Source organism: Lissotriton helveticus, chromosome 2_1 (genome assembly GCF_964261635.1).
Source record: "Lissotriton helveticus chromosome 2_1, aLisHel1.1, whole genome shotgun sequence".
NCBI classification, from domain to species: domain Eukaryota; kingdom Metazoa; phylum Chordata; class Amphibia; order Caudata; family Salamandridae; genus Lissotriton; species Lissotriton helveticus.
The window spans coordinates 19,716,310-19,743,151 of record NC_136059.1 but is presented as its reverse complement, the minus strand read 5'-3'; the positions used below and the strand labels follow the sequence as shown (position 1 = coordinate 19,743,151).

Sequence of the window (26,842 nt, the reverse complement as noted above, 5' to 3'; positions counted from 1 at the left end):
TCATTTGTGATGAAGGAGCATCTGTTGAGTAATTGTACATTTGAGAAATTGCATGAGTGCCTGGTGTCAGTCTTTCCTCAGGATCTGGGGAAGAAGGCTGACCATTCGGTAAAAACAAGGGTGTTCATAAAGGCCCAGGGTGGGGGTGACCAAAAGAAAGAGGTTACTGTTCACTCCAAGGAGGAAGAGGTGTAAGTGATACCAAAATGAAAAATCAAAAGAGTCTTCCAAAGGCCCCCAAAAACCTGTCCCGGAGGGTGGTTCCAAGACTCTTCCCAAACCATGGGTATCAGGTTAAAAACTGGGATTCTAAATAGGCTTGGTGCCATCTCCGATAACAGAATGAACACCTATTTGGGGAAAAGTGTTCCGTCTAGTGCAGCAACTTCAGGGGTTGCTAATCTGCAGATAGGATTCCTGCTGTGCCCAGACCAAGTTCAAGAGCACACTGAAGATATTGTAGACTCAGAGGGTGGGGTGGCTACGGCTACCCTAGCAGACTGGCCCAGTAACATGGAGAAATACTCACATTAAACAATTATTAATGGGTTTGGGGTAGACGCCCTGAGAGATAAAGGTACAAGTGTTACCATGGTGACTGAAAAACTGATATCCTCAGAACAGTACTTAACTGGACAGACATATCCAGTTTATCAATGCTCTCACTATCACCAAAGTTCATCCCATGGCTTGGTATGAACAAGTATCCCCTTTTCTTTCCTTCATTGGATGTGGCATTTGTTCAGTGTGAACACATTGTTGTTCCTTTCTTCATGCAGGTGACATGGCTTCAGTCTGAACATGTATTGCCTCTTCTTTCCTACAATGCAGGTGTCGTGGACTTGAGGTGAACATGTGTTGTCTGTCTTTACTTTACTGAACCTGTAATGTGTTCAGTGTGAACATCTGCTGTCTGTTCCTTTCTTCAGTGCAGGGTGTCTGGACTATGGGAGACAATAAAAAACTCCAGCAGACTCACAAAAATGACCATTGATCTGAACAATGATGGCTTATTTAACGGCACCTACTGGGAGGCAGGAGCCAGTATTCAGTCCAATCTGACTGGATATCAACAAGATGAGGAGCTGCCAACCTTTGGATTCACTGTGAAGTCTGTGAACTCAGGTATCGCACCACCAACTCAGTTTTACTTTTATTCTTTATGTTACCCTTTTCGCTTAAATCAATGTAGCTCTTGCTCTGCCTTCTCTCTATGCATATCCACACATCATTTACCTCTTTGTTTTTCTTTTCTCTATCTATACATTTTCTCTTCAGCAGTTTAACTTCATTCTCTTTGCGTTTTTATTCTCCCTTAAGTTCCCCTCTCGCTACATTTCAATTCACCTAGTTCCCATCTGTTTCCTCCCAGTAGGCCTTTCCATTATCCCTGTGTGCACCTATTTAGGAAAACCACCTTTTAGTGTGGTCTCCCGGGTATCTTTGGTTTTTTGGGATGGGATTGCTGGATCAGATTGACAACTCAGGGTAGTGGCCTAGCCCAGCTGCATTTGCACTACCTCTAAATTATGGAGTAAATGCACATTGGGGTATTTGACGTTTAGGCAAATCCACAGTCAAAGTATGAAAAAGTACTCCAATGACATGATAAAAGTTAAATGTACAATCTAGTGTGCCATGTGCCCCTCCGCCATCCAAATAAGCAAATTAAAAAACATAGTACTTGGATTGAAATGTTGCTTTGCCACAATGGGTTTCAGCACTGGCATTAAAGAACCTGCTTTAGAGAGAGGTATTAATGTGGGATGTTTAAAGATTGAACAGATTATTATCATACAATGTTGATGAAATGAGGTATTTGACCCAAGGAAGCAGCAAGATATAGAAATGAGGCACATGACAAACTTAGAGAATTGGCTGATGGAGAACGTGAGGACAGATTACGAAATGGATCTGACCAATGATGTAAGAAAATAATTGGGTTTAATATCCATAAATGCTCACATTCAAAATTTAGTTGAAAGGACAACAGAGTGGATTGATTTAAGGAAAGACAGAGACATGTGGAAAAAGGGAATTGCTAATAACAAAAAGGTTTCAGAGACAGGAAAGAAAGCAAAGAGGTTAAATAGTGATTTGGAAATTAGGATAGTTTCAGAATTGCCATTGAGAGAAGTTTATGGAGGGAATTATGTGCACATTTTCTGAAATAATAAGAAGAACATGAAGAGTGGTACAAGGTAGTTCATAGGTTGATTACTACTTCAAAAATATTCTGGATTGATTTGAATTTATTGCTTGAGTTTGTCGCTCCTATTGATTTATGGGGTGTGAGGTTGCTGTTGTTAGACTAACTGTTGAACCTGCTACGGTTGCACATATAAATGCTCCTTCAGATGTAGTTGTTGAGAAATAAAAGGATGTGATAGGTGATTTGTAAGTTACTTGTAGAGTGGTATACTATATACACAAGGCCTAAAATAGTCTCAATGCAAGCTTGCAATGCCATGTTGTGTTGACATTTAAATAAAACCCTTGCCAAGCCTTAAACAACCATTTCATTACATATAACACACCCCTAGGGTAGGACATAGGTTGCTCATGGGGCAGGGTGCTATGCAATTAAAAGGTTGGATATGTATTCTTGTAGTTTCCATGTCCTGGTAATGAACTACTCCTAATTTGGTTTTACACTAGTGTGATGCCTACCCCCTCTTCAGGATTACATTGGACATTTCTTATTACATTTAAAAGGTTGTGGTTTCAAATGGGGAGCAAATAGCTATGTCATGTTTGATATCTTGGAATTGTAAAAACATACCTTATTCACTAGCAACGTTGTATTTTTGTTGAAATGTATTTTTAAATGCCACTTTAAGAAAGTTGTACTAAAGATAGGTGTACCCACTATACCATTGATGCAACCTCTTTTAATGTATCAGAGACCACATCATTTATTTGTGTGTCATTTGTCCATGGTGATTGCTTATTACTTCATATACTTTAGTCCTGCTCACCCTGACATACCTGTAGTATTAAACAATAAGCAATAGCTTTACATGTTCAAGTGGAAAGGCATATATATGTATATCTATATATATATATTACCTACTGGCGGTCGCCAGTAGGTAGTTATAGTTAGGACCTACTTTCCATATGAAATCCACAACATTCTATTTGGAATAACTTTGGCGCGGTGGATGAATCTTCGTGAATTTCTCCAAGAAAATGGCCTGCTCGGCTCTGCTCCTTCCATGAAAGTTTGGGGGTGATTCGCCAAGTGGGGGCCGAGAAAAAAGGGGGGTCCCAAAATGTGTTTTCCCCATGCAATTTTCCATAGGGACCTTTAGCCAGGGCTACAGCCCGAACGGCTGAACGGAATTGCACCAAATTTGGCAGAGAGGTAGAGTTCGGTTCGCAGATTGTGCTTTTTGTTAAATGCTGTAAATCCGTTTAGTAGTTCCTGAGAAAATCAAAAGTAAAATCATAGCGATATCTAGAGACAGAGTTCAGAACTATGTACTGTACTCTGTACCTTCCTGAGCACGAGCTGCATGCTGATTGGCTGTCAACTGTCTGTCAACACTCCAAACCAGGAAGTGTTGGCAGCCATCTTGTGCCTCGGTAGAACCGAGGCACAAGAAAATAGAAAAAGAAACGCAAACAACGTGAAAAGGGGGCAGGGTAGGAACACCCTGACCCCCTAGGCCTGCTTAGGGGGTCCCACAAGGACCCCCAAGTCCCCAAAAAGTATTATTATTTTATTTTTAAAATCACGGGGTACGCGTACTCTGCCGATCCCCAAAAAACATTAGGGCACCACTCTGCAAACGCGCCCCCTGGTGCGTTTGCAGAGGGGGAAATAATTCCCCTTGAATACTCGGGGTCCCTGGGGGCCAAGTAGCCCACCAGGAACCTTCAGTATGCTTCAGGGGGCTGCCTTGCATTGACGTGTCAAGAGGCCATGGCGCTTTATACACCTCTCTGCAAGGCAGCCCCCTGATGCATACTGGAGGTTCCTGACCCCCTAGACCTGGTCAAGGGGTCCCACAAGGACCCCCAAGGCCAAAAAAAAGTATTTTTTTTTAAATCGCGGGATACACATACCTTGCCAATCCCCCCCAAAAAAACAAAGGCATCCCTCTGCAAACACGGTCCCTGGCACATTTTCAGAGGGGGAAATAATTCCCCTTGAATACTAGGGGTCCCTGGGGGCCAAGTAGCCCACCAGGTAACCTCCAGTATGCACTAGGGGGCTGCCTTGCAGAGATGTGTAAAGAGGCCACGCCCCTTTTTACACCTCTCTGCAGCGCAGCCCCCTGTCGCATACTAGAGGTTCCTGGTGAACTAGTTGGCCCCCAGGGACCCCAGTATTCAAGGGAAATTAGTTCCCCCTCTGCAAATGCACCAGGGGGCTGCATTGTAGAGATGTGTAAAGAGGCCACGCCCCTTTTTTTACACCTCTCTGCAACGCAGCCCCCTGTCGCATACTAGAGGTTCCTGGTGAACTAGTTGGCCTCCAGGGACTCCCAGTATTCAAGGGGAATTAGTTCCCCCTCTGCAAACTCGCCAGGGGGAACATTTGCAGAGTGGTGCAATCTGTCACCTCAAACCCCGCCCCCTCCCTGCACCACTCTGCAAACCCCCCTGGTGCGTTTCCAGAGGGGGAAATAATTCCCCTTGAATACTGGGAGTCCCTGGGGGCCAAGTAGCCCATCAGGAACCTTCAGTATGCGCCAGGGGGCTACCATGCCCCTTTTTACACCTCTCTGCACCGCAGCCCCTGTTACATACTGGAGGTTCCTGGTGGACTAGTTGGCCCCCAGGGACCTCCAGTATTCAAGGGGAATTAGTTCCCCCTCTGCAAACGTGCCATGGGGCTGCCTTGCAGAGACGTGTAAAGAGGCCACGCCCCTTTTTACACCTCTCTGAAAGGCAGCCCCCTGGCGCATACTGGAGGTTCCTGATCCCCTAGGCCTGCTCAGGGGGTCACACAAGGACCCCCAAGGCCCAAACAAAATGTTTGTTTTGTAAAAATCCTGGGATAGTTTAGGGTACCACACCCTGCCAATCCCCCCCAAGAAATTAAGGCACCACTCTGCAAACACGCTCCCTGGCACATTTGCAGAGGGGGAAATAATTCCCCTTGAATACTGGGGATCCCTGGGGGCCAACTCGTCCACCAGGTTCCTCCTGTAAGCACAACAGAGCAGCTTTGTCGAGTGTTTTAAAAAGGGCCATGGCCTCATTACACCTCTCTTCAATGCAGCCCCCTGGCGCATACTGGAGTTCCTGGTGGGCTAGTTGGCCCCCAGGGACCCCCAATATGCAAGGGGCATTAGTTCCCCCACTGCAAACGTGCCAGGGGGCTGCGTTGCAGAGAGGTGTAAAAAGGAACGCGGCCTCAGAACACCTCTTTGCAACGCAGCCCCCTGGCGCATACTGGAGGTTCCTGGTGGCCTAGTTGGCCCCCAGGGACCCCCAGTATGGAAGGGGAATTAGTTCCCCCTCTGCAAACACGCCAGGGGGCTGCATTGCAGAGAGGTGTAATGAGGCCACGCTCCTTTTTACACCTCTCTGCAACGCAGCCCCCTGGTGCATACTGGAGGTTCCTGGTGGGCTAGTTGGCCCCCAGCGTCCCCCAGTATGCAAGGGGACTTAATCCCCCAACTTAGAACGAGCTACGGGCCGCGTTTAGACCGTGGTGGTAGGTAGGGGGCGGGGCTTGACGTGATATGTGTGCAAACATGCCCTGTGGCGTGTCTTAAGTTGGGAATTAATTCCTCTTCACTCCATAGGTCCTCTTGTGGCCAACTAGTCCAACAGGTACCTCCAGTAAGCGTCACGGAGCTGCTTTGCAGAGTGTTATAAAAAGGGGGCATGCCCTCTGAACATCTCTCTGCAACGCGGCTCCCTGACGCATACTGGAGGTACCTGGTTGGATAGTTTGCTCACAGGGACCTCAGGATTGAAGAGGAATTAATTCCCCAATGTAAAACGCGCCACAGGGCATGTTTGCACACATTTCAACTCAGGCCCCGTCCCCTTCCTTCACTATTGAGCGCAATATTCCTCTAAAATCAGCGGAACTACGAATTCCGATTTACTCACCTGTTATCACGAGAGATGTCAGTGCTGCATCTTTCAGCCCAATACTGATCCTGAAAAGTAATTCTAATCGTAGTTACAGTAACTTGAATTTCCTTCTATAGGCTAACATTTACTGGTTTCACTTGGAAGTTTTTTTTAAGTGTGGAGTTTAGGAACTTAAAAAAATTCCTCTAAAATCAGCCGAACTACGAATTCCGATTTACTCACCTGTTATCAGAAGAGACCTCAGTTCTGCATCTTTCAGCCCACTACTGATCCTGAAAAGTAATTCTAATTGTAGTTACAGTAACTTGAATTTCCTTCTGTAGGCTAACATTGACTGGTTTCACTTGGAAATTCTTCTAAGTGTGGAGTTTTGGAACTTTCAAAAATTCCTCAAAAATCAGCCGAACTACGAATTCTGATTTACTAACCTGTTATCAGGAGAGACCTCAGTGCTGCATCCTTCAGCTCACTACTATTCCTGAAAAGTAAATTTAACTGTACTTACCGGTAACTTGAATTTCCTTCCATAGGATATCATTGCTTGCAATATAAAATATATATCAATTAAAAAAAAAGTAAAAAATATATTACAATTTTAATATTTTTTAAAAACATTTTTTCAATTTACATTAAAAATATGTAATGTAATTTAAAAAATAAAATATCTAAAAATAAATACTTTAAAACAATGTAGTAAAATAGTATAAAAAAATAACAATATATACATTTAAAAATTATCATTTACAAAACCTTTGAAATTCACTGAAAAAAACAATAGGTTTCAGCCACGTTATAGTTAGTAATTAGCATGTAAAAAACCTTAGAAATTCACTGAAAAAAACATAGGTTTCACACATGTTATACTTAGCTGGACATTTCACTCATACAAAACCATTGAAATTCCCCCGTTATAGTTAGTTCAGCTAACTATAACTCGCGCGCCCGCAATGCACTGCTGAGGACTTCACATATTACATCACTCATGGCATGGTCAGTGACATCACTCATGACATCACTATTGACATCACTGATGACTTCACTGATGACATCATCCTTGTGAAAGAGTGGCAGACCTCCTCTCAGCGTAATATAACCTTTGATACACACATTGAAAAATAGAAACTAACAATTTAAAAACAATGGAGATACCAATACCAGTTACAACAACCTATTCAGTAATTCCAAAATCTACATACACATCCACTCATTCACCAACAGTTCTATATAGTCACTCACACATGTACTTATTCATCATATGTACTCATACACCTATACATCCTGTTACACACCGACACTCATCCATAGAGTTACTCACACACATACTCACACATGCAAATAAACTATAAAACATCCATTTGCTTGCATATACAGCTATACAGATGATATATATATTATTATGATATATATATATATATATATTCCACCTGAACTTGGGAACTATCCAGAGTTCTCTCCTTCTTTTTTGCATAATGTATGCGTCACTCTATGCCTGCAAGGGTATTGTTTTGATATACATATATAATGACAACACTTTTCATTGGTTCAGAACAGTTTTGTTTTCCAAATGATGAAAGCCCGGGTCATGTGACCTGAAAATAACACTTTTCACTGGTTCAAAACAGTTTTGTTTTCCAAATGATGAAAGCCCCCACCTTTTTTCTTCATTCTCACTTTGTTCTTTGAGTGAGGAAGACCTGTTTCTATTCATTGAGAAATGGCCACAGTAGCAGCAGCAGCAGGAGCATCTGCACCACCACCACCACCACCACCACCACAAGGACCACCACAACATCACATTGGTGGTGAAGAAGAAGAGGAGGAGGAGGAGAAGGAGGAGGAGGAGGAGGAGGGACGGTTCCTGCCGGAAGATAATATCCCCTATAAACCAAAGGAGCACTTTGTGTGGGAGTTTTTTAAAATCCCAAAGGACCAAAAGAAAGTCACTGCGCCAAAAGTGACATGTCTGATCTGTGGCACTGTACTTTCCAGCGGGAACCCTGCAAAAAAATATTCATTTGGGAACCATACAATGCTTCGCCACATGCAACGCAGGCATCCAAATAACTATGCTGCGGCAGAGGTCAGAGAACTGACCAGAAATCCTCCCCAATCTTCTCCGAGCACCTCCAAAAGCAAACAACCCACTCCATCGGGTCCTGAGACAAGGGAGATGGTCCCAAACATCCAACGCCAGTTTGGAGATTACAAAATAGTTTGTATATTTTGTGGGACTACAATCTCCTATGGTGAGCAAAGCATCACACTTATCAATCGTGCTGGAGACAACCACAACTGCAGAAAGAAACCTTAATTTTTTTCTGATTTTTTTTGCTCCAGTTGAGCCATTTACAATTCCCTGTTTTTTGTTTGTCCCCATAAAAACTACAAAAAAGTATAAAATTGTTCATAAAAGCCAAAAAAAGTAAAGAATGTTCAAAAAAACAATAAAAAAATATAAAACACCAAAAAGAATAAAACAAGCATTTGCAATGCAATAGGTCTCGCCTTAGTTAAGATTAAGCTATTAACATTGCAAATGTTTTATTTTTTATTTATGTGTTGTTGTTGGTATTCTGCAAATTAATAGTTATGTTATTGGTAATGGCATTAGTTTTATTTTTTGCATATGTTACATATATTGTAGTTGTTCTGCAATATATTTTGTATTTATGTGATTTACATACATTTATTTCACACATTTATGCAACAATTATATAGATATTATATAGTTAGCATTTTCTTTGTAGAAAATAATCAGGCAAACTACAGTGTGGTATAAAAAGTTCTTTTTTTATGATACAAAGAAATATATACTCAAATGTACATATAATTGGTATTATTTTGTAAATAATATGATAATCTGATGTACATTTTTTTTTCAAAACAAGTAGTAACAATGTAACAAGTATTTATTTTGTAGGATATGAAGTAAAATAAACGTAACAATTATATCAAAAGATAGTGCAATTTTTTGGTGTTTTGTAATATACACTTTACTAACAATTTGTTAAGGTATGACGATAAAGTGCAGATTTTTAAATTATGCAACAAGTAACAAAGAAATGCACAGTTTTGCAAACGAAAATAGTATTTTAGCACTGTTACATGAACAAGTAATGACATTTTGTATACAAAAAAGTCTCTGAAAAATCAAACATAAGTTATCAGTAGTATCATGCAAATTATTCTTGTCACTGTTAGTATTTTTTGTAGTGGTATGGCAACAATTATTTAAGATTAATTATAGCAAAAGAGAGTGCAATTTTTTGGTGTTTTGTAATATACACTTTTGTAAGAATTTGTTAAGGTATAATGACGATAAAGTGGAGTATTTTAAATAATGCAACAATCAATAAAGAAATGCACAGTTTTGAAACAAAAAAATATATTTTAGCACTGTTACATGAACAAAAAATGCAATTTTGTATACAAATAACTATCTGAAAAAGTGAAACATAGGTAATCAGTAGTAGTATGCAAACTATTCACGTTACTTTTTAGTATTTTTTGTACGTGGTATGGCAACAATTGTTTATATTGCAGTTATATTTCTCTAATTATGTCTGTAATGCAACCATTACAAAACAGTACACTAAGTGTTATTGGCAAGAATGGCATTAAAGCATTTTCAAAATCTTCTGTGTCAGTTTCAATGCCTAAGTAGTCCATCAAAGGTGTATTATGGATGTCCATTGATTGCAAGTTTTCATTATTTTCTATTTGCACCACCATTGTGCTTTGCTCCTGGTAAGTTTTTTCCATTCCAAATAACGTTACAGTTATGTTTTCTTTCGGTGGTTGTATGACCTATGGAAATAGTGTTTTAGTACACTTTTTAAATGTTCTGATTGCATCATGATATTGCTATAAATATTTACTTACTTGTATTGTAGTGTGTCTAGTTGTGTTCAATATCTTCTCTCCATTGAACTCATGTACATCCATATGTGTAAGCTGTACATATTTCCCAATTTCAATCGTAAAATCAGTGGCGTCTCTCCATAGACTTATCTTCACTGAATCTGTTGCATCATTAATTGTAATGCTCCTTATTTTAGTTTCTTGACCTCCAACAAGTATATTTTTAGTATCTTCTGCCTGTGGTACGTAAAGTAGGTATTTTTTGCAGTTTTTTATACTTTAATGAATGTTAAACAATAAGTTTGTGCTTTGTGGTATATGTACAGTTAGAATTATTCGAAAACATACTATAGACATTTTTTATATGTTCAACATAAAATTAATGGAAACAAAAATTATTAATTATTTGGTATGCTAGTATTGCTCACTTTTGAACTTTGTACAAATGCTAATGTATATATTTTTTGTTACTTACTTTGTATTGCTGTTGATAGTTTATTGATCCATGGGTGTATTGCTAGTATATTTTATCTTGCTTTTGATTAAACTCTCTTTTTTTTCTTTTTACATTTGTACTTTGGGTATTCAGCAAGTCCATTGATGGTATACAGAGTTTTCCATATGCTGATATTATACTATAATAGTATCAATGTTAATACATCAGCTGGAAAGAGCTGGAGTGTAGAAGCCTTTGCTATTTTGGGTAGAAGCCGCCATGCTTCTTGTTCTGTTGGAGTTGTGTTGGATACCTTTGGGTTGAGTGGAACACAGGAGCTGTCAGCAGGGTGGGCAGGGAAGAGTTGGAGGGCAGGAGTTTCTCCTGCTTTGGGTAGAAGTCTGCTATGCTTTTTGCTGTTTTGGAGCTGCATTGGACACTATTAAGTTGAGTGTAATACGTGAGCTCCTAGCAGGTTGGGCAGGGAAGAGTTGTAGGGTAGGAGCTTTTCCTGCTTTAGGTAGAAGTCTGCCATGTTTCTTGCTACCTTGGAGCTGTGCTTGCCACTCTTGGGTCGAGTGCAACATAGGAGCTCCCAGCAAAGATGGGCAGGAAGTGCTGGAAGGTAGGAGCCTCTTCTGCTGTGGGTGGAGCTGTTAGTAGGGTTGGGGGGGGGAGGTGGCAGCGAAGTGCTGAAGGGTAGGAGCTTTCCTGCTTTGAGTAAAAGTTTGTTATGCTTCTTGCCCTCTTGGAGCTGTTTTGGACACCCTTGGGTCTAGTGCACCACAGGAGCTGTCAGCAAGGGCAGGTGGGGGGGGGGTGCAGTGAAGTTTTGGAGGGTAGGAGCTTCTCCTTCTTTGGGTAGAAGTCTGCTCAATAAAACATGAAATAGCTACGGAAAATTGTGTGAGTACTCAAGTTGTATGTATAGGTACATAAAATTGTCCCACAAAGCTCATACAATTGCAACATGTCCCATTGAATTGTAACAGCCACTGTGAGTTAGGAACTGTCTCTTCAGCTAGGAGTTTTCCCCATAAGCTAAGATTGCCCCTACTTACACATATAATGAAAGGGAAGTTATAGGGGTAGAAAGGGAGATGGGAGTTAAGAGGAACAAAATAGAGCAAAAAGTACAATAAGGCCAGCAAGAGGTGATAAGCTGTTGATGGTGTACTTGATATATTTTACAACTTAGCTATTGGGGAACATGCAGTAATTACTTGTTTCAGATATTATTGTACAATTTTATTTGTGGTACAAGTATCTATTTGAAACAAGTAAATGCTGTTTGTTAAAGTTGTATCAATATTAGTAATATTTAAGTTTAACTATTTTTAAAAAAAACTTTTGAGTTGTTCTAGTATTAAATGTGTTACTTACTTTGTATTAATGGATAATACTTGTCTCACATATTTTAATATCTTTTTTTACTGTTCTATCTAAACACAGGAGTTGTCAGCAGGGGGGACAGAGAAGAGTTGGAGGGCAGGAATTTCTCCTGCTTTGGGTAGTAGTCTGCCATGCTTCTTGCTGTCTTGGAGCTGCATTGGACACTATTAAGTTGAGTGTAATAGATGAGCTCCTAGCAGGTGGGGCAGGTAAGAGTTGGAAGGTAGGAGTCTCTACTGCTTTAGGTAGAAGTCTGCCATACATCTTGCTATCTTGGAGCTGCGCTTGACACCTCTGGGTCGAGTGCAACATAGGAGCTTCCAGCAGGGATGGGCAGGAAGTGCTGGAAGGTAGGAGCCTCTTCTGCTGTGGGTGGAGCTGTCAGCAGGGGGGGGGGGGAGGTGGCAGGGAAGTGCTGAAGGTTAGGAGCATTCCCTGCTTTGTGTACAAGTCTGTTATGCTTTTTGCACTCTTATAGGTGCGTTGGACACTCATGGGTCGAGTGCAACACAGTAGCTTTTAGCAGGGGGCGGGGGGGGGTCAGGTAAGATTTGTATGGTAGGAGCCTCTCCTGTTTTGGGTAGAAGTGTGCCATGCTTTTTGCCGTCTTGCATCTGCAATGGACACTTTTGGGTCTAGTGTAACACAGTAGCTCTTAGCAGGGGGTGGGGGGCAGGTAAGTGTTGAAGGGTAGGAGCTTTCTTGTTTTAAGTAAAAGTTTGTTATGCTTCTTGCCCTCTTGGAGCTGTTTTGGACACTTGGGTCTAGTGCATTACAGGAGCTGTAAGCAAGGGCAGGGGGGGGGTGCAGGGAAGTTTTGGAGGGTAGGAGCCTCTCCTTCTTTGGGTAGAAGTCTGCTCAATAAAACATGAAATAGCCACGGAGAATTGTGAGTACTCAAGTTGTATGTATAGGTACATAAAATTCTTCTACAAAGCTCATACAATTGCAACATGTCCCATGGAATTGTAACAGCCACTGTGAGTTAGAAAGTGTCTCTTCAGCTAGGAGTTTCTCCATAAGCCAAGATTGCCCCACTTACACATATAATGAAAGGGAAGTTATAGGGGTAGAAAGGGAGATGGGAGTTAAGCGGAACAAAATAGAGCAAATAGTACAATAAAGCCAGTAAGAGGTGATAAGCTGTTGATGGTGTACTTGATATATTTTACATCTTAGCTATTGTGAAACATGCAGTAATTACTTGTTTCAGATATTATTGTACAATTGTATTTGTTGTACAAGTATCTATTTGAAACAAGTAAATGCTGTTTGTTAAAGTTGTATCAATATTAGCAATATTTAAGTTTAACTATTTTTTAAAAATAACTTTTGAGTTGTTCTAGTATTGAATGTGATAGTTTGCAACAAAAGACATGGTATTTATACAGTAAATAATGGAATTGGGTAAAATTTATAAGTTAACATGTTGTTAAAAAACATTGGACAGTTATATTACTAAAATAATAAAATAGTTATTACTTGTTTTAGATAGACAGTACAATTTTTTTGTTGTACTTGTATTTTTAAAACAAGTAAATGTTGGCAGGTAAGTTGTATTGTGCATTCCAATTTTATTTTATTTCTAACATATATAAAAACATATACTATTTCGTATTAGTTTGCGATTGCTTGATATGGAGGATATAGGCAACTTTATAAAACAGTTTATAAATACAATGTCTTAATAGCAAGTAACTTGTATTGTGCGTTGGTATTTTTCGGATTTCTGTAACATATATAAAGTTATTTACTTACTTCATATTAGTAGCTGTTTTTTGCTTTGGAGGGTATAATTAACATAATAAAATAGTTTCTATTAAAATTTGGTAAGAAAATAATTGTATATTAATTACTTGTTGCAGATAGCATTGTACATTTTCTTTTTTGTACAAGTAGTTATGTGAAACAAGTAAATTATTTGCAGGTAAGTTGTATAGGTTATAGTTTTTTTTTGTAATTTTTGCAATGTATATAAAGAATGTACTTACTTTGTATTAATGGATAATACTTGTCTCACATATTTTAATGTCATTTTTTACTGTTCTATCTAAATATTGGCATGTAAGCAATAGTAATATCATAAAACAGTTCTTTTAACCCCTTCAGTGCTAATGACAAGGGTAACTCGTCATGGAGTTTCCATTGATTTCAATGGAAAGTCAATGGGAAGAGGGGGATGTACCTTAGCAGCCAAGTGGTTAATATGATTATATCAAAATTATAAGTTGTAAAATTGTATACATATAAATATAGCATTTTATTTATAATAATGATAATTACTTATAACTGTACAATTGCAAACATTTTGTAGTAAAATTAGTTACTAAGACAAATAGTTGCATGTAAAATAGTAATAAAATACTGCTTACTTCTGTAATTGTTCCTGACACACTCAGGAGTGTCTTTACAGCAGCTCCTCGAACAGCTTTTATCGGAGATACTGGTGGGGCTAGCGGCTATAGGATGCATTCTGCTTCTTGTATAATACCTGCTGAAATTGTAAGTGGTGGCATTCTTGCTATTTTCGTTTGCTTTGTCAACAGTAATATATCATTTTTGAAAATGTAATTGCGAATAATTAATCCATTTTGTTCTTTCGTTTGCATATAGTAATCCTCATTATAACATGTTGCTTTAATAGTACTAGTTTCATCAGCTAATGCCATATGATACAAAACTTTATTTTCTTGTTTTGAATTGCGATAATAAGTTTTTGCTGAACATTTGATGATGTTGACTCGTAGTGCTTTCTGGTATGGCTTGGAATCAAATTGTTTGGTGCTCTTTAATTCTTCAATGGAAATCATCTGTAAAATAATATGTAAATATTAATAATCAATATTGTTATTTATGCAAAGATAGTACTTTGATAGGGTAACATTCTTAAGCAGTACATTCAATGGAAATCATCTGTAAAATTATATGTAAATATTAATAATCAATATTGCTATTTATGCAAAGACAGTACTTTGATAGGGTAACATTATTAAATAGTACATTAAATAGCTATCCATATTGGTTTATGATCACTGTAATATGATTCTAATGTTCCGTAATTTGTAGGATGTGCATTTGTAAAAATGTGATCTAGTAAAGAGTTGTAATCTGTTGTAGGTGTGTTAATTTTCTGCTCACAATTAAAATTTGTTTTCATGTAGTTTTGTAGTAATTTGCTACTGTATGTTGTTTGTTGTAGGTCAATGTTAAAATCGCCCATTATGACATATTTATGATGTGGATATGCATTTAATGTAGAACTTAAAATTGCTAGTAATGTTTGTATTGCAACTTTTGGTGGTTTGTATATAATTAGTATTAAGTATTGTGTATTGTTAATTGTTTGTGTGAACTGTAAAATGTCAATTTGTTCTTCTGTTGTAAAAATTGGATTTATAATATGTTGTTTGTTGTAATTTATAGCTATTCCATGTTTTGTGTGTATGTTGTAAAATTTGTCAAATAATAGACAATTGTAATGATCAATATTATATGTTTCGTTAGGTGTTTTGTGTGTTATATTTATTTCAGTTAAACACAACACGTCTGCATTTAATATATTAGTATCAGATTTTATTGCTTTGAAATGTTTTTGTAGTGATCTTATGTTATGTGCTATTAGTGTGAAACTTTTGTTGTATTGATGTATTTGTGGTATTGAAATTTGTAATAACATATTTGTTCTCATGCGAAACATTTCCTCGTGCACTTTAAAGTGTGTTAATATTTTATCTTCTTTAAAGTTTTTAATATATATGTTATTTAAAGACTTTGCTCTGCTAATTGCTACATAATGTAAGTGATGTGTTTTGCTATTACCGAAATGTATATATAATGGTTCTATTGTTTGACCTTGAGTTCTATGTATAGTACGTGCAGATGATTGTCGTAATGGAAACTGTTTTCGTACTATTGTTATTAATTTTTTGCTATATTGAAAATTACGAGAAATCGGTAATATTGGTGTCCAACTTTTAGAAATATTTATTTTGTAAAGGTGTGTATTTTGTTGTCTTGTTTGTGTGCCTATTTTTTGATTGTCAAAATGCATCCAAACAATAATTGGGATATTATTTGTAGTTTCGACATATTCAATTATACCTGTTGCACCATTAGTTAAACCATCATTCACATTAATATTAGAAGTTACATCATAACATAATTTAATTGCAATATGTAATATCTTTGCCAATGACATAGTTTGATTTGTATTAGTAGGTAATTTTTGTAAAATTGCTTCTTTTACTTCTGGACTTAAGTCTCCTGGTACTGTGTCTATAGCTATTGTAGTATACATTGGATAATGTTTGATATGTTGCATCAAAACATTATGATTTATTTCATTAACTTCATTGTTAGTAAACATTATATATGGTATAGACTGTAGTATACTTGAATCTGGTTCTATTTCACTTGATTTCAATTTTTGAATATCATCAATTGTTTGCTCACCAGTCCTTAGTCTATTTAGCAGTTGTGCAAATGGCATATCATTTATTTGCCTAATGATTTTGGTAAGTTCAAATATTTTAAAATGTGTTTGCCATAAGTTAGTACTTAATGGTCCATACATATTTTTTGAGTTTTCAAATATATATGTATCAAAAACTGGTTTCAATTGGTAAAAGTCTCCAATGGCTAATATTGATATACCTCCAAATGGTTCATTTGATGCTTTTATTTCTTGCAATCTATTGTGTATAAAATTTAACATATTTGTGCCAACCATTGATATTTCATCTATTATCAGAACTTTTAAATGCATTAATTTACATTGTAATGTACTTCTATTTTCATGTGTTAATTGCTTATATGTTAATGCTTGTGAGATTGGAATTTTAAATGTACTATGTAAAGTTTGACCATTTATATTATGTGCAGCTTGCCCTGTTGGTGCTGTAAGCAATATATAAATGTTATCAGGATTTTCTCCTGCTTTTGTATTATAGTATCGTACTAAAGTTTGATATAGTGCAGTAATTATATAACTTTTGCCTACTCCTGCACCGCCAGTACAAAAAGTAAAAAAACATTCTGTTTTTGTTTTTAGCCAGTTTAAGTGATGGTAGACAAAACTTAGTTGTTCCATTGTTAAATCTTGCATAATACTACTGTACTCCTCCTGTGGTAGTATATTGTTCACTAATAATTCTTCTTCTGCAATTGTTCTAATTCCTAAATCTAGTCCTAGATCATATTGTGTATCTGATTGATATGCAGGTGTTGTTGTTTCTTGATTATCTATAACTATTGATATTGTAGGTGATGCTGGTGATGTGTCCATTTCTTCATCATTATGTGTTTCTTCAGTATTAATTATTGTATCTTGCTTATTATATAATTTATAGTTAGTATCTACTTCTATTTGTACTTGTAGGTATTTTTCATAGTATGTACTTTTTGGTGAAATTATATTGTTTTCTATTCTCCAAGGGTAGTATAGCATTAGTAACTCTCTGTATTAATTTTCTGTGTCGTTAATTTTATTGAAACGTCTATATCTAATTATTATTTTTTTCTACGTTCAGTGTACATTTTGCTGTGTTTGTTACTTATCAATTCATCTATTTGAACTTCTTCTTCATCTGAACTATAAAAGTTAGTTTCTAAAAGTAAGTCATCATAAGTATTTTTTTTTTTTTTGGGTGTTAATTTTCTGTTTGGTATTATAGTTTGATGCATAATCAGCTAAAGTACATTCTTCTAATGTTATTGGCCGTTTACTGTACTTGTTAATAACATTGTCAAATTGTATTTTTGTTGATGTTTCTGGTAACATATTTATTGTATTAATGTATTTCATTAAATATGTACGCTGCTCTGGCATACTTGTATTAATAAATACAAATGATCTTGAACTTTTCCTTAAGGGTATTTGCAATATAAGGTAAGCAGCTTCTTGTGCACTAATTTCTGTGCAATTTATAAATTTATTACCAATGTACTTTAATTGCTCTTTCATCTTTACATTATGGCCAACTTCTTTTGCAGCTTGTGCTAATATTTTACTTAAGCCACGCTGAGATTTACTAATATATGATACAATATATACAGCACAAGCATATGCATCTAAAACATACTGTATATCTATGTTAGCTTGCCATGCTTTTAAAATTACTTTATTGTAATTATTAATAAAACATTCAGCTGGTGTTCTTTTTAAAAATATAGTAGTTTTAGTTATTTGTAATTGTATGCATGTTATATATTGTTCTTCTGTTATTTGAATGTGTTGTAAGAATTCTTCATATGTGTAATTTGCAAATTGTTCTGTATTCATTGTAGCATGAATAATATCTATGTGTTGCTTAAACATATTGTTTGTGTTTTCTAGTTGTAATGGCTTTAACCCCTTCGACGCTCATGACGAGCTGGGCTCGTCATGAGGTAGCCTCCTCGCACGCTCATGACGAGCCCAGCTCGTCATGTAAAGTGCGAATCCGTAAATCCCAGCGTACGGGCGGAAATCCTACCGCACGCATGCGGTTAATATCATTGTGCATGCCATTGGATATCTTGGAAATTGATATTTGCATTTTTTTTATGTTTGATGCGGCAATTTTTTGTATGCCCATGTTTTTGTAATGGAAGTAAACTGTTTAAAGGTGTGTCTTCTGTTTTTGTACATGTTATGTGCTTATTTATAAAAGTTATAACTTCATCATCTTTGTGTATGTTATATTGTGGTGCATCATCAATCCAAAGTAATGCATGTATATGTGGTGATCCTCTCTGTTGAAATTCAACTCTGTAAAAATAATCTATTACTTTACCTACTGGGTTTGATTTGTGAAGTAAAATACAATTGAATAATTTTCTAACTTGATAATCGAAATGTCGTGCACATGTTATTGGGTCTTGCTGTATTAAACTGCATTTTGTTTCCCATGTCATACTTTTGAATTCATCTCTTGTACATTCTTTTTGTTTTTTTATCCGTAATAGTATATTAATCAAATGGTACCATTTTGTTTCTGCTGCTGATAAAGTTAGAAAAAAAGTTGGGATACCCAATTGCCTTATCATTGCAAATAAATCTTTCTTACAATTTTCCCAATATGGGGGAGAACTCCGTATTGTTTTCAATATTTTGTAACCTTCATTGTATTGTAGTATGCTGTCTAAGTTATCTTTTATATCTTTCACTGTAATAACTTTCCCATTAGTAAAATACTTTCTAAGTGATATAAAAATGTTGTCTTGTATTTGTTTAATTTGCAATCTTTTTAATTTAAAAAACAGATTTGTAACATTATTAGCTACTCTTTTGTCAAAACTTCGTAATTCCCATTTACATATGGTACTATAATGTACTGGTACATGTCTATTTTCATTAGCTGTTCTACGTTTACCACAAAAAATTGTTGGAAATGCTAAGTATTCAGAATCTTTGTCTTCATATAATCCACGCGGAGTATTATGTTCAGCAGGAGCTAAACTTAATACATTAATGTTTTCTGTTGGAATAGTTTCATTTATTAATAATGTATCTAAATTACCTACAGGTAGTTCATCTGTACTACTTGAAGTATTGTTAGTTTCAGACATATTTGTATCATTTGTTTCTTGATTTGGTGTATAGTGCCAATCTGAGTTTATAGTTATACCATATTCTTTAAATAATTCACTATTGCAAGCTAAATATACAGCTGCATTTTTTACTTTATTAGGTCTTACATTTTCATAATGTGTGTATGATTTATAACGTAATTTTCTTTTTAATTTTATAGGAATTGTCATATTATCACTTATTTGTCTTGGCAACATTGTAATCGTGGTCATAACATCAGCTGGTACATTAACAACAGCACCTGTTAATGCTTTTTGAAATCCACTTGGCAATGTTCTAATTTGCAAAAAAGGTATTCTTGGAGATATTAATCTCTCCTCTAAATTATGTAAATATAATTCAGATGGTATATTAGGGAAACTCATTCCATTGTAAACAGAACACGGTGGAATTTTTTTTTTAGTTATGTAGTGATAGCATGTTTCACATATATAATTAGTTTGATAATCACTAATGTTACATAATAGAAATGTTGTTTGGTTTGTGATATGTCCTATATTTTTTACTGTCTGCTTATGCCACATTTGATTACAAATAGTGCATATATATTCTGGACCATATTGTATTTCATTATGAAAATTTTCTATTATTTTTGATATTGTTAACATATTTGTATCTTTATTTGGTATTGCATTTTTATTAATATTATTAATTGGGATATTTTCGTTTGCAGTGCTTTCCTCAAATGTTAGATTATGCATATTATTACTATCTATTTCTGGTACTATGCTATTCTCACTGTTACTATTTATTTGTATTTTATTTGTATATTTTTTATTTTTCCCATTTTTTTTAGTAACTGCAGGTTCAATAGATGTTTGCGAAGTAGATAGTTCTGTATTTGTATTATTTTTTAGTTCTGTAACTTTTTTTGTTATTACTGCAGATTTGAAAGTGGTAGGTGAAGAAGCTAACTGTGTGCTATAGTGTATAAGCATTTGTTTATTATCTTCAACACTTTTTTTTAAAGCTAGTCTTTTTTGAGTTTTTTTAAAAGAAGACTTAAGAATTTTAGTCACTGTTAAAGGTATTACTTTTATTAATAGTAATTCTTCATTAATGACTAGCATATCTTTACATATAGTCATTAAATACTGCATTAAATCTGTATATGTTTTTATTTCTATACTGTTTGGAATGTAGTCAGTAGTATATTTATGACTACTTTTTGATGTTTGTGAGTAATAAATGCAATAGGTATCATGTCTATTAATAATAATAATTACAATTGAATGTAAAAATATTATATTACAATAATGTTTATCTAAAGCTTTCGTTATAGTTAAGTGTATGTTTTTTAGTACTGTATTATTTTTTACTATGCTATAGAACTGCTCTTTTTGCATCTTTATTGAATATATTGTATTATCATATTCAATATAAGTAGGGATATTTTCAAAGTGTATGTTTTGTTTCTTATAGAAAGTTGTCATATCTACATACATGTTTTTGCCAAGTTGCATTATATTATGCATATCTTGTGCAGTCCATTTTGTTGGATTTGTATTTTGACTATAAATAATAGCAAAAAGTAGATTGCAAATGTATGTGTTATCTATTTTTATTCCTTGCAATTGTGTATTTATTAAATTACAGTTAACTTCTATTACTATGTTACTATTGTCATTTTTACAATTAATAGTATTTATTTCATGTGATTCCAATTTATGCATAGTACATTGTAATAATGCATTTTTATTTAATTTCTTTTTATTACTTTTTTTGAGTTTTTGATTACTATTATCTGTTATTAAACTTGCTTGTAATGACTTTTCAATAATTGTATGTTCTTTAATGCCCTTTTTTTAAGTACTTTCTTGTTACATTTTTTAGCAATTTGCAATTCTTTTGTTACTGGTAAATTTGTTGTAGCTACATTAATATGTGTCTGCTGATCTACATTTTTTTGCTCAATTTTTTCTGTTTCTAAAAAAGCACTAATTTTAGCTGTTTTAGCAGTTTTAGAAATAATTTTATCTGTGTTGCACCTTTTTTTTTTAATGTCTCTTTTGTAACATGTTCAGGTGCTGCATGTGTTAATGTGCTTGTAACAGTACTAGTCTGTTCAAATTGTAACTTAGATGTTGTTGCTCTCTCAACTGTGCTACTATTGTTAATTTCCTGCTCTAAAATGTTTGCATCATGTACTAAAAGTGTACTTTCATCTTTTCCAACTGTATGTTTTTTTTGTAATGGTTGTCTAAAAGATTTTTGTTGTATTTTTATAACATCTATTGGTGTTAATTCAAATTGTATATCTACTGCATTATCTGGTTTTATAAAACTTGCTAATCTCCAAATATGATGCATTATATCCTGAAAACTTTTTTTTATGATTACTACACATGTGCCATTTGTATGTGGCATACCATTATGATCCCGACTATGTGAATCAAAGATAAAGTATGTATTTTCATTTTTAAATATAGAAATTACATATACATCCATGCATAATAAGACTCCAGAATGTGTTATTGATATATTTAATGCTTCTTGAATGTCTGGATATGACAAATCAAAACGTTCAAATATGTTACCATAGTATGGTTGGCGAAGATGAATTGAATATATATTATTTTCATGCATTACATATTTTGGTAGTTCATCAGGATGCATAAATTCTTGTTTATTAATCTGATGCATATGTAAATATAATGCATTTCCAAGATCCATTATATAATGCAAATCTTGTGCATCCCATATGTTTGCTTGTTTATTGTAATTGTGAATTATGGCAAATAGACTATTTGGTAAGCATTGTCTACCTCTAGAAGTTTGTGAAAATTTGTCATGTGCTTGATTGTAGTGAGCTTGTATGTTACTATACATCATGTTGTCTCTTTGTAAAACTGTAGTCAAGGATTTATATGTTATTCTGTTACTTTTTTTTATTAACTTGTATATGTAATTTTGCTAATATTACAGTCTAGTTATGCATACATGACTAATATTTTTGTTTTATATCATGAAAAAGTAATTTCTTACTAGTAGTGTTTTGATGAACTATTGTAACATACTATGAAAAGCAACTTTAATAATGTATGCATTCAATGATATTAGTCATATTTTTAAGAAAAACTTGAACTAAGTATATTACCTTGTTGTTAGCTTCTTCTTTTTAGAAGAACCTGTAAAAAAATAAATAATGTATATGAAATTTTGTATTTATGCATACTTTTTATATGTCAGTATCAACAGATAGTTACTTATGTGTCTAAACATTTTCTAGTGCATAGTGCATAGTAGTGAGGGCAGAGTGCATAGTAGTGAGAGCAGAGTGCATAGTAGTTATAGCAGAGTGTAGAGTATTAATGGCAGAGTGCAGAGCAGTGAATGCATAGTGCAGAGCAGTGAGTGCATAGTGCATAGTAGTGAGGGCAGAGTGCAGAGTAGTGAGGGCAAAGTGCAGAGTAGTAAGTGCATAGTGCGGAGTAGTGAGTGTAGAGTGCAGAGTAGTGAGCGCACAGTGAATAGTAGTGAGGGCAGAGTGCAGAGTAGTGATGGTAGATTGCAGAGTAATTAGTGCAGAATGCATAGTAGTGAGTGTGGAGCAGTGAGTGCAGAGTAGTGAGGGCAGTACTACTGTATTGGCACAGTGCTGAGTAGTGAGTGCAGAGTGCATAGTAGTGAGGGCAGAGTGCAGAGTAATTAGTGCAGAATGCAGAGTAGTGAGTGCAAAGTGTGGAGCAGTGAGTTCAGAGTAGTGAGGGTATTACTACTGTGTTGGCACAGTGCCGAGTAGTGAGTGCAGAGTGCATAGTAGTTAGGGCAGCTTGCAGAATATGAGTGTCGAGCATAGAGTAGTGAGTGCAAAGTGCAGAGTAGTGAGGGCAGAGTGTAGAGTAATGAGTGCATAGTGCATAGTAGTGAGGGCAGAGTGCAGAGTAATTAGTGCAGAATGCAGAGTAGTGAGTGCAAAGTGTGGAGCAGTGAGTGCAGAGTAGTGAGGGCATTACTACTGTGTTGGCACAGTGCTGAGTAGTGAGTGCAGAGTGCATAGTAGTTAGGGCAGATTGCAGAATATGAGTGTCGAGCATAGAGTAGTGAGTGCAAAGTGCAAAGTAGTGAGGGCAGAGTGCAGAGTAGTGAGTGCATAGTGCATAGTAGTGAGGGCAGAGTGCAGAGTAGTGAGGGCAAAGTGTATAGTAGTGAGAGCAGAGTGCATAGTAGTTATAGCAGAGTGTAGAGTATTAATGGCAGAGTGCAGAGCAGTGAATGCATAGTGCAGAGCAGTGAGTGCATAGTGCATAGTAGTGAGGGCAGAGTGCAGAGTAGTGAGGGCAAAGTGCAGAGTAGTATGTGCATAGTGTGGAGTAGTGAGTGTACAGTGCAGAGTAGTGAGTGCACAGCGAATAGTAGTGAGGGCAGAGTGCAGAGTAGTGATGGTAGAGTGCAGAGTAATTAGTGCAGAATGCAGAGTAGTGAGTGCAAAGTGTGGAGCAGTGAGTGCAGAGTAGTGAGGGCAGTACTACTGTATTGGCACAGTGCTGAGTAGTGAGTGCAGAGTGCATAGTAGTGAGGGCAGTGTGCAGAGTAATTAGTGCAGAATGCAGAGTAGTGAGTGCAAAGTGTGGAGCAGTGAGTGCAGAGTAGTGAGGGCATTACTACTGTGTTGGCACAGTGCTGAGTAGTGAGTGCAGAGTGCATAGTAGTTAGGGCAGATTGCAGAATATGAGTGCCGAGCATAGAGTAGTTAGTGCAAAGTGCAGAGTAGTGAGGGCAGAGTGCAGAGTAGTGAGTGCATAGTGCATAGTAGTGAGGGCATCGTGCATAGTAGTGAGAGCAGAGTGCATAGTAGTTATAACAGAGTGGAGAGTATTAATGGCATAGTGCAGAGCAGTGAATGCATAGTGCAGAGCAGTGAGGGCATAGTGCATAGTAGTGAGGGCAGAGTGCAGAGTAGTGAGGGCAAAGTGCAGAGTAGTGAGTGCATAGTGCAGAGTAGTGACTGCAGAGTGCAGAGTAGTGAGTGAACAATGCATAGTAGTGAGGCCAAAATGCAGAGTAGTGTGGGTAGAGAGCAGAGTAGTTAGGGCAGATTGCAGAGTATGAGTGCCGAGCATAGAGTAGTGAGTGCAAAGTGCAGAGTAGTGAGGGCAGAGTGCAGAGTAGTGAGTGCATAGTGCATAGTAGTGAGGGCATAGTGCGGAGTAGTGATAGCAGAGTGCAGAGTAATTAGTGCAGAATGCAGAATAGTGAGTGCAGAGTGCGGAGCAGTGAGTGCTGAGTGCAGAATAGTGAGGGCAGTACTAGTTTGTGGACACAGTGCCGAGTAGTGAGTGCAGAGTGTATAGTAGTGAGGGCAGAGTAGTGAGTAGTGACTGCAAAGTAGTAAGTGCAGAGTAGTGAGTGCAGAGTAGTTACTGCAGATTGCATAGTAGTGATGACAGTACTACTCTGTAGGCAGGGTGCAGAGTAGTAACTGCAGACTGCATATCAGTGGATGCAGAGTAGTAAGCACTGCGTAGTGAGTGCAGAGTGCAGATTACTAAGCATAGAGTGCAGACTAATGAATGTAAAGTGCAGAGTAGTGAGTCCAGAGTAGTTACTGCAGAGTGCATAGTAGTGATGACAGTTCTACTCTGTAGGCAGGGTGCAGAGTAGTAACTGCAGACTGCATATCAGTGGATGCAGAGTAGTAAGCACTGCGTAGTGAGTGCACAGTGCAGAGTACTAAGCATAGAGTGCAGACTAATGAATGTAAAGTGCAAAGTAGTGAGTGCATAGTGCATAGTAGTGAGGGCAGAGTGCAGAGTAGTGAGAGCAAAGTGTAGAGTAGTGAGTGCATAGTGCAGAGTAGTGAGTGCAGAGTGCAGAGTAGTGAGTGAACAATGCATAGTAGTGAGGCCAGAATGCAAAGTAGTGTGGGCAGAGAGCAGAGTAGTTACGGCAGATTGGAGAGTGTGAATGCAGAGCACAAAGTAGTGAGTACAAAATGTAGAGTAGTGATGGCAGAGTGCAGAGTAATGAGTGCATAGTGCATAGTAGTGAGGGCAGAGTGCAGAGTAGTCATGGTAGAGTGCAGAGTAATTAGTGCAAAATGCAGAGTAGTAAGTGCAGAGTGTAAGCAGTTAGTGCAGAGTGCAGAGTAGTGAGTGAACAATGTATAGTAGTTAGGGCAGAATACAGAGTAGTGAGGGTAGAGAGCAGAGTAGTGAGGGCAGATTGCAGACTATGAGTGCAGAGCACAGAGTAGTGAGTGCAGAGTGCAGAGTAGTGAGGGCAGAGTGCAGAGTAGTGAGTGCATAGTGCATAGTAGTGAGGGCATAGTGCAGAGTAGTAAGTGCATAGTGCAGAGTAGTAAGTGCATAGTGCTGAGTAGTGAGCGTACAGTGAATAGTAGTGAGGGCAAAGTGCAGAGTAGTGAATGCAGAGTGGAGAGTAGTGAGGGCAGATTGCAGAGTAGTGAGTATAGAGTGCAGAGTAGTAAGTGCAGAGTGCAGAGTAGTGAAGCCAAAATGCAAATTAGTGAGGGCAGAGTGCAGAGTAGTGAGGGCAAAGTGCATAGTAGTGAGGGCAGAGTGCATAGTAGTGAGAGCAGAGTGTAGAGTATTTAGGGCACAGTGCAGAGCAGTGAATGCATAGTGCAGAGTAATGAGTGCATAGTGCATAGTAGTAAGTGCAGAGTGCAGAGTAGTGAGAGCACAGTGTAGAGTATTTAGGTGAGAGTGTACAGCAGTGAATGCATAGTGCAGAGTAATGAGTGCATAGTGCATAGTAGTGAGGGCAGAGTGCAGACTAGTGAGGGCAAAGTGCAGAGTAGTAAGTGCATAGTGCGGAGTAGTGAGTGTAGAGTGCAGAGTAGTGAGCGCACAGTGCTGAATATTGAGGGCAGTACTACTTTGTAGGTATAGTGCCGAGTAGTGAGTGGTTAGTACATAGCAATGAATGCAGAATAGTGAGTGTATAGTACTGAGTGCAGAATAGTGAGTGTAGAGTAGTAAGCGCAGAGTAGCGAGTAGTAAGTGCACATTAGTAAATGCAGTGTACTCAGTGCAGAGTGCAAATTATCCTACATGTAGCAATTAAGGTAATTGATTCTTTTTAATTACAATTAGTGCAATTACTTTGTACTGTTATCAAAAAATTGAAATTGAAGAAACTAATATCCTGGCAGCAAAAGTAAAATTAATTTAGTTGTATTAATATAGACTTCAAGTTAGGTCACCTTAGCATACATTACAAAGGTTGGAATATATCTTTGTTGCAAACAATTAGGCTAATGAACACCACTTGTAAGCAGACCTTCAAAACAAATCTTAAATATTTCTCCTTGTAAAGAAACTTGTAAAATTAAGACATCAGTTATTATGTCTGTTACGACTGCTTGACATTTTTCTGATGGTATAAAGCTGATTATGTAATATACGTTGTTGTATTGTAAAATATTATGACACAAGTGTGTAAAGTGAGCACTATATAAAATTGCTATAGTATGCATAATGCATAGTAGTAGTAATGCATAGTAGTGAGGCCAAAATGCAGAGTAGTGTGGGTAGAGAGCAGAGTAGTTAGAGCAGATTGCA

General features: G+C 36.9%; 1 protein-coding gene across 1 annotated transcript in view; it reads left to right on the top strand.

Moving 5' to 3' along the window:
* Positions 1-26,842, top strand: part of LOC144819182 (avidin-related protein 7-like) — a 135,826-nt gene that overhangs the window by 13,475 nt on the left and 95,509 nt on the right. The window contains exon 2 of the mRNA XM_078677154.1: positions 930-1,125. Coding sequence (XP_078533280.1) covers positions 930-1,125 — 196 coding nt within the window. The remainder of the gene's footprint in view (positions 1-929; positions 1,126-26,842) is intronic.